At 42.4% G+C, this 9,471-nt stretch overlaps 1 protein-coding gene across 1 annotated transcript; it reads left to right on the plus strand.

Moving 5' to 3' along the window:
• The first annotated feature begins 4,119 nt into the window (after positions 1-4,119).
• LOC134448097 (uncharacterized) lies at positions 4,120-7,299 on the plus strand. The gene is made up of 5 exons (XM_063197853.1): positions 4,120-4,194; positions 4,303-5,308; positions 5,425-5,583; positions 5,893-5,988; positions 6,967-7,299. The coding sequence occupies exons 2-5, from the start codon at positions 4,304-4,306 to the stop codon at positions 7,297-7,299; spliced, it is 1,593 nt and encodes a 530-aa protein (XP_063053923.1). The 5' UTR covers positions 4,120-4,194; position 4,303.
• The last annotated feature ends 2,172 nt before the right edge of the window (positions 7,300-9,471 follow it).

Here is a 9,471-nt window from a genome sequence, read left to right on the forward strand (position 1 = left end):
GGACCTTTTTCTTTTCTCTTTTTCTTTTATTTACATGCATGCTTTTTGCTTCTGTAGTGGGTTTTATTTCTTTTGTTACTAACAGTCTGTTTGGATATTGGATGAATGTTTGGGATTTTAAATTCTATTGCTTGTAAACATCTAGCCTGCCTATTTTGGACACCAGATGGAAATTAGCCCTTGGGCTACAATCTGGCATATTTACATATATGTACATGTATGTATATGTTCATTAATGTGCAATGTCCTGAAGAAATAAAGTAAAGTAAAGTAAAGTAAAGTAAAGTAAAGTAAAGTAAAGTAAAGTAAAGTAAAGTAAAAGGTAGCTGGCCTTGGTCCCGGGATGCTCTAAGCAGATCCGCTGGCACCTCCCTGTGCGTAGAGGGAGGGTAGAGTGGGACCACTAGTGAAATGTTTGGGGAAGCGGTGGGAGAATTCAAGAGTCTTTGCACAAGACAGATGAATGGGTAGGAGGGGATAAATCTCCACAAAGGCGGGAGCAGGTAATGACAGCTACCAATCACTCAGCGGGCCTCCTGCCAAACTGTTTATACCATGGAGGTAGTATAGACCCCTTTAGAGTTTTTAAACAGGTATGACGTAACCTGGCTGCGTGGGCACCACTGCCTCAAAATCGTCCATGCTCCGTTCACTTGTACAGAGACTCGACAGATGTTTTTTCCTAAATGAGATAACGGATGCTCGCGCTAACTTCAGATATGCAGTGAGCACCGCAGACACGGGCATTCGTGGCGATGTCATCAGTTCAGTCAGTAGTTTGATGTCTTGTAACAACAAACATCTCCTATGCTTCTGGAACAGCCTCTTCCCTCTCAAAATAGCATAACAAGTGTACTTTTCGGAATCTCTATTTTTTATCAACGTACACGCTTCAGAACGGCAGTTTTTCTCTCTTTAGTGTCTGCACTGTCAGCCTGTTACACTGTTACATACAGACTCACCACTCCCTATTTTACCCATGCCTGCAGTTCTCCTAGTGGCCGCTGTCGAGAGAGCGCAGCAGCCCGTTCTTTCTGAATGGAGTCTGCACTACCCCTAGAGTGCAGTACCACCCAGAAGAGTGGAGTCTCTCATAATATCCTTACAACATCTCTGGTGTGTTTGAGTCAACAATGTGCACGCATTCATGAGGACGTTGACTCGGAATAGGTCAATAAGAACTGGAGAGAGTGAATAAGTCCCGCTCCCAGTCATTTCAAGCCAAAATTGAACACACACTGTAAAAATCAAAACTTGGCATCAGTTACACTGACAAATGATTTTCAGTTGACAAAACAGAAATTATAAAGTTGCCTTTCAATACTCACAATTGACATTAATTTCAACCATTTTTCCGAGTTAATATTGTGAAATTGAATGTCTGATTTAACATAACCTTGATGTTGAAGTATCTTGATGGAACTTCAACTTTGAAGTAGAAAGCCCTGAACCGCGCATGCGCACGAGCAACATTTACAGCTACGGGGATTCTCCTGGTAAATGAAAAGGGCGGGCCAGACATTTCAAAGTGCTTGGCTTCGATTTCCATGGATTTTGCCACCTGAAGTCTACCAACACTTGATAAGGGTAAGATTAATTCTGTTCTATCAATCAAAACTTCTGTGTATAATTTCTAGTCTGACACATGTCAGGCTATATAATTTCAGTTTCAGTTAATTTCTTTTAAATGTAGCCTGGGCATCACCCATCAGGGTTGTAGCGTGTAACAGGTGATTAGCTAGCTAGCTGTGCATTCGTTCTCCGTCATCAATTGAGAGGCGCCCAATCTTTGTTTCCTACATTACATTATTTTAAGCATCAAAGGAAACCACAATGTCTTTTCAAAAAGCCTTCTATGTGTTGACTATGGGATTAATGGGAGAATTGGAGTCCTCTCGTGCTAAGTCCCCGTCCTCTCCTTATGGCTAGTAGCCTAATGTCCAACAACTTGAATGTGTAATATTTGGCTTGATTGAGGTTAAATAAAACCTGTAATTTTAGAGTAGAGCTCTAGTTGACTAATGCAATCTGCCGCCATGAATGCCCTTTCGTTGCTATGATGACTTGTGATAGTGAATGGTGTTTGGTGATTGTGAAGTAACTGTGCATTAATGTGCTCTTCGAAACTTGTGTACACAAGTCTCGGAAACTCGTGTTTAAACAACGGGTTTTCCAGTGGAAAATACCACTTGGCTTGCATTCATGTGTGTTTCCCGTGTCGGCGTTTGATATTTACCACAATTCACAAAGCACGATTGACAGAGGTGAACAGAACAGAATGCGCTAAGGACAGGGCAGGACAGCCGACCGAGTTGGGGAATTAGAACTGTCTTTGAATACACGTGATTGCTAGATGGTGGTGCGAGACACGGCAAACTTGTGTTTTCCACTGTGTAGGACCTATATTGTGTTGGGTTGTGAAAAACGCTGTCCGTGAAAACGTGGATGATGCCTTCTCCCTGGCTGTGCTCGTCAGTCGCGTGTGTGTAGGCTACCTCTTGTAGAATGGTTATTAAGCGTTCGTAACGCAGGGGCACTGTGTAAGCACTTCCAGCGAGCCAGCTCCGTGGCGTCGAAAGTAACATTTAAAAAGGTGTTTATGGTGTAACGGCCCCAGCCCCACTATAACTAATTCCCCACGGATATGAATTGTATTCCCAGTTAAATAAATATCATGCTTGTTCTGTTTCACTCAAGAGAGACTGCCAGACGGCTAGCCCATCTTCCATCTCCACTACTTATTTCTTAACGTGGTTAATATTGTAGGCTACAAAGCATTTGTCCCTTTTATTTGTTGTATTTCAACCGTTGTCAGAAACGCCCTGAAGGACATTGACGCAACTTACAACTTATTTTAACCACGGCCAGAACAGCTCATTTTTAGTATTTATTTCATTGAGTTATACTTTTGTCTGCATGACTTTCAAATCACAGAACTACAATAGGCTATGCAAAGAACAATACTATATCAAAGATAATTGATTTCTCTTGCCATTTAGTTGCATTATATCATGTCAATTCAAGGTTGATGCTCATGTTTCCAGTTTCATTTAAGATGGGCTATATCAGTGGTTCTCAAACTTTTCCCATCATTCCCCCCTTCGGAGGGTCTGGATGCTTCCCCCCCCAACCCCCCCCCAAAGCAACAGCTGTAGTTGTGCAGACTGATTCAAAGGAAAGGTGACTGGTGAGATTTTTTTTTATTTTTTTTTTTAAAGAGGGACGTCTGTTTATTTCCTATGCTATTCAAATTTATGATAATGTTGGTGAAGGCTTAAAATGTATTGCTTATTGGAGAGACAGGAAATCATTTCCTTGGGGGGGACGACACCCCAAAATCAGATGTCACACGCCCCCCCACCCGAGATGCCTCTGTTCCTGCATGATGTGAGGGACCAGGGGCGGATCTAGCCATTTTGGGGCCCTAGGCAAAATATCAACATGGGGCCCTAAAGTCATATTATTTAAAAATGTCGGTGTTTTGTTGCTATTTACTGTGTTTTGAGTCATGTACACCATCTTCGATTACTTTGCATATGTGGCTAAGCCTACTTTTTTGTGGGTTTACTGGTGTGACGGTTAACTTGGGGCCCCTATGGAGGACAGATTTGGTCGGGGTCCTAGGCAATTTCTTAGGTCTGCCTACTGGAAAGTCTGCCTTTCAGAGGGACAAATTCCCAAGATCTTTAAGAGCAGTTAAATCACTTATTTTCACAACTATAAATGTACTGAAATAGATTATATTTTTCCAGCCATCCTTCATCACTTACAGCCAAGTGTATTTTCCCCTTTTCAATCAATGTGCACTGTAAGGTTCCATTTCAGAGCAAAGTACTGTTCCATGGCATCGCACAGTGACACATAAATTATGGGTCTGAGAATAAATAAGTGAAAAAGTTGATATTAAATACATAGCTAATGTTAAAAATGAAAAACATACTTGAAACATACAACTCCATCTGAGATTGATTTCAAATGTTGATTGATTCAGATGTTGAAATTAATTATTTTATTCTTTTTTTCCCCCCTCCAGATACAACTCTCTCCGACTGTGCTGTGCTGTGCTGTGCAGTGCGAACACTGTGAAGTTGATCACTCTGCGTCAAACACTACTGTCTGAAACACGCTCAGGGTTATCAAGGGAAAATTGGACCTACCCCCATCAGGATTGTGTCTGTAACTTTAGGACATCAGGTACTTTGAAAAGTCATGATATAGCAAATTACCATGCTCAAAAAACAGTGCAATCGCTTTGGTATCACATGACTAACTCTTACATTGCCGTTCATTTTATCTCCTCAGAATGCTATTACGAGTGGGCATTTCCCCCGGCAGATTTCGGAGGGTCCAGCTTCGTAGTGTACCGGAATCTGTGGACCATCTAAAGGATATTCTCAGAGAGATGCTTGAACTGGAGGGAGAGTTTTCTTTGCAATTTGAAGATCCTGACTTTGAAAATGCCCTTACTGACTTGCAGAGCATTGATGAGTTGCCTCCCGACAGATCTGTCCTAAAAGTGGTGTGGGACAACATTGCTTCACTTGCTATGGAGTCACCTGCATGCGCCCTGTCAGACACAAGCTCTGTGTCATCACTCGACACAGCAAGCACATCTAGTCACTCGGACACATTGGGTTCTCCAAACTTTTACAGAAAACTCAAAGCTGCTAAAGATTTGCCGTCACCTGGATCTGTTCAAATTCCCAAGTTCTCACTCGATGTTGAGCTTCGGCTGAAGCAAGGGAACGAGGTCTACAAGCAAACCAAAACTCCCATTGTCCCCACAAGAGAAATGAAGTCTGCCATCATCACTGCCATAGTGGAGTCCATTTTTGCGTCAGATTGCTACCCAGACAAGGCAGATATGAAGTGTTACGCCGCAGCACTAGTAGCAAAACACCCATGCCTCACAGAAGATGGTCCTGGAACTGGGTATGATGGTTGGCTTGTGAGCCTTTGGTTTAAAGTTGGAAATTACCGAACCAAGTTGCGTAAGGCTGGGCATGCAGAAGTGTCTGTTAACAAAAAGAAAGCTGATTCAGAGGAAGGGATGAAGTTTCGCCTCAAAAAAGCAAGAAGAGCTGAGGTAAACTTTTTACCTCCACATGCGGAAGGGCAATCAGACGAATCTCTTGATGACCTAAGATCACAAATGATGAAGGAAACTGAAAAGAAGACATTCGATGCCAAGTTCATCAAAGAAACAATGGATGTTACTTTTTCTCTTCGGCGCCGAGAGGTTATTGAAATTCAACCCCTTGTCCAAGTCCTGAGGGACAGATGGCCTGCCCTGTTCTTCAAAGATGAGGCCAGTACCTGCTATATTAGTCTTAACGTATGCCAGTTTGTACATGATTCTTTGTGTTTGTCTTTCAAATTTGTAAATTAACTACAACACAGTACACTCTTTCACTGTTTCCACAGATATGCCGTGAATTCTTCCGCATCACACAAATTGACCTCATGACATCATTCCGATCATCACTGGCAAGATTCACTCCGGCATTGCTGAAGTACTACAGGAAGAAGAAGGAGTCTGCAGGATCTGAGCTTACAACACTGCTTGCACCTCTGGATGACCAGGTAACTTGTCTGCATGTACAAATGCTTCCAAATACTCTGAGATGGTTCACACAATGAAGGAGAGTACTGAGGCACTTTATTAATCTTGATGAGGTGTCCATCACTGTGCACACAATGCACGACACGGGCGGCTCAAGTCCAACTATGCTATTTTTAGGGCTTGTATTGGTTATTACCTTTCAACCCACAGGCTGATATCAGACGTATAAATATCTGGGAGTTGCATAGTATTGTTTTGGTGTCCCATCATATTTTCAACAGTGCAGTGAAAAAAGTACATATTTTTGTCATGTACACATGTAAATTCAGGTGGCAGACATTGCGGACCTTAGGGAACGCGTTGCCTTGGAGGGACTGCCTCTCGTCCTGAAAGAAGACAATGGGTGCCTTTTCCGGAAATGCTTTGTAAGTATTACTTCTCTCTCATCGGAACAAAATCATGATCTGCACACTAGCTCCACTTTGAAAAGTATTCAGGTCATACAACCTTTCGACCCAACAGGGTCTTCATCAGGCATGTGATTGTGGGTAGGAGGTGTCATTTAAATAGTCACTGCTCCGGTGTAAACAGGTCAGGTGGATAGGGTGCATCACTACCCAGAGACACAGACTCCACCCTCTAATCAAGGTTATACATGGGTCCAAAAACAATACCTAGACCTACACATATAATAGCCTGTTTATGCTGGCACCCAGATAACCATATCCTAAAATAAACTGAAAAAAAAATGGTAAAGAAAACCAAAAATCTTAATCCTAAGGAGTAGAAAAGATGAGTAAGTCCTCACCTTTGCAAGGGGACAGCCCAACAAGCACTTCAAAGGGAGCAGTGTTGGGACCATTTACCATGTGCTGGACATCTCAATTGTGGATGAGAATGGGGGAAAGAGGGTTTCTTTTATTCATTCCCTCCTCCACCTGCTACTGTCATGACTCCAACCGACAGCCTACTATCAAGCTCAACTCCTAACCCATGGTTGGCTTTACATTATTAACTTTTTATGAAATAAATAACCCATGAATAATGCTTAGCTCCCTAGCCATTTTTTTGCGTACAACCTAAGCCTGTTTATCATGCTATGAGTTCCCCCCTGATCTTCCTCTATCTGAATGTGACTATGCTCATACATTTCTTTCTTTCTCCATGTACCCCTAGCAGTGTGTCCGCATACCTCTAGCTATACATAGGCATACACATATTCCTCTGGTTGGGAATCACTGGTATAGGTGATCAAAAGTTCTTATGCTAGTATCCTTGCATACAAGAGACATATCAATTTTGCTGGCACAGTATGCCTTCATATCTCTCTCTCTCTCTCTCTCTCTCTCTCTCTCTCTCTCTCTCTCTCTCTCTCTCTCTCTCTCTCTCTCTCTGATTCTCAGGACACTGATGCTGAAGAGACGTACACCAAAGGAGTGAAGATCGGCATCCTTTCCGTAGTGGAAGATGATGGTGTGGCAGCAAGAAGGTCTCTTCCCAATGTCGTCAACATCGCCGTCATCTTGGAGGAAACAGTGGTCCTAGACGACATTAACGACTTGCCCTCTGCTGTTGGCTACCTCTTTGGGCTTCTGTATGCCTGCAATATGGAATATCCGAAGGGACTGAACTACACATTTGAGGTGATCCAGAAGGTTTTTCTTGAGCTTGATGCGCAGAACTGCTCTGCCAGAGCAATGTCTCTGCGGCGCAAGATTTTCGAATTCTTAAGATAGTCTGTATGTGTTTGTGATTTGCCGGTGAGGATGTGGCGTTACCCCCTGGCTAGAGAGAGAGAGAGAGCTTTCTGCACTTTCTGTTTAAGACTTTTTTGTGCCAGTGTTTTGTGTTTTAAAAGGTGTGTATTTCTGTTTCACCTTATGACACTGCCATATTTACATAATTTAGGTAGGTGATGAGCAGAGACTCCACCCTCATAATGTGTTACTGTTAATGTGAGTGAACTGTAGCAAGCTGTAACGAGACCATCAGCAGGCAGACATTCAGTTGTAGGCTTTACCCAAAAATTCTGTGCTTTACAATGGCACATGTTGTGTGTGGCATGGCCATATTGAAACTAAGTTTAATTAGTAGCCCCGTTGGGCTCTAGAAAAATGTGTGTAGCTTTTTTTTTCTTTTGGATTTTAAGCACTTAAGTGTTTTTTGTGTGCCAGTGCAGGTGCCTTAACTACTTTAATATTTTCAGGTCTTATTTTTTGTGTGCCAGTGCAGGTGCCTTAACTACGTTTATATTTTGAGTTCTTATTTTTTGTGTCATAATACAACATCAGCACATGGGCCATAGGGCTGCAACCAGTCCTTATTTTGTTTTTCTTTGATTGAGGCAATATGTGTGGTGTAATGTTGAATTACACATAGCCTGCTTTTCAATGGCAAAGCTTCAATAAATATGTGTTGCATTGATATGTTGGTATAGACTTGTTTTTATTTGTTCGATACGGTTAAGTAAGTAAGTTGGGCCAACTCAAAATTTAAAAGTCAACCAATTTCACGGACTTTCTCAAGTAATTGTCCAGAACTTCATATTAAAAGTGAATTGGTTTCACAGACTTAGTCAAGTAATTGTCCAGAACTTACTATTAAAAGTAATCCGATTTCACTGACTTCCTTAAGTTACTATGCAGAACTTCAGATAACAAGTAAAATCTGTTTACTTGGAAAATTAAGTTCTGCACAGTAACTTGAGAAAGTCAGTGAAATCGGTTAACTTTTAATATTAAGTTCTGCACAAAAACTTGAGAAAGTCAGTGAAATCAGTTAACTTTTAATATTAAGTTCTGCACAAAAACTTGAGAAAGTCAGTGAAATTGGTTGACTTTTAAATTTTGAGTTGGCCCAACTTTTTTTTTTATCAGTGCATTTTTCAGCTTCAGAGATGGAGTTTCATGGACCTCATTTCCGCCGACAGTTTACTCAGCCAATTACGAGCCACGTTACTGACTGAACCAAGGTTGACCAGACGGCTATATGGAAGACGGGCATTGGATGCATGGATGTATTATAAGGTGCCCAACCACAGACCTACTAGGTCTGTGTGCCCAACACTAAACTCGCGCACCCAGCAATCATCATCCACCTTCTTTGAGCGAAGTGGGGTCGGAAATGAGCGAATTCGTGAAAATGGCGACGAGGAATTGCCTTGCTAATCGGCGAAGCTACCCAGCCAAATCCTGACCCCCTGGTTTATACCAACAACATAACTGGCAAGTAAACATGCTCACATTTATATCGACTGCTAGCACTATGGAAATACTATGAAAAACACTCAAATGCCTCTTTTCCACTGCCGGATTTCTGGAAGGCCTACAGCTCGACACAGCATGAGTCGGCCTCAACGTTTTGTTTTACGATTGAGCTGTGTTGTACCTATTTGAAAAGCAAAAAGTGGCGGTACCACAAAACCGGCAGTGAAAAAGAGGCAAAAGTGTAACAAGGATTTCAGACAGACATCTAGGCAGCCACCTCTAGAACAGCCTAGCAGGGCTGTAACAGAGTTCACATACTGCCAGATCACAACAGAGCCGGAGCAAGAGGCACTAAATGAAGTTGTCTCTATTAGTCGACTGAGTCCACATCCTGACTGATCACACACAAAAGGTGGACAGCCAGTCAGCCAGCCAGGCAATGGATAATGGACAAAGGCAATGGGTAATGACAGTCTCTAAATAGTCTGAAGTTCACTGTCATGTCCAGTGAGGCAGAAGCATTGCGGCCTGCCGAAGCCATGGCTTTAATCTTGGGTGAGATGTCGCGTGATGTATGAATGGCGCCAGCCGTCGTGTGTGTGTGTGTGTGTGTGTGTGTGTGTGTGTGTGTGTGTGTGTGTGTGTGTGTGTGTGTGTGTGTGTGTGTGTGTGTGTGTGTGTGTGTGTGTGTACGGTTGTCGT

The sequence above is a fragment of the Engraulis encrasicolus genome, chromosome 4 (assembly GCF_034702125.1).
Source record: "Engraulis encrasicolus isolate BLACKSEA-1 chromosome 4, IST_EnEncr_1.0, whole genome shotgun sequence".
NCBI classification, from domain to species: domain Eukaryota; kingdom Metazoa; phylum Chordata; class Actinopteri; order Clupeiformes; family Engraulidae; genus Engraulis; species Engraulis encrasicolus.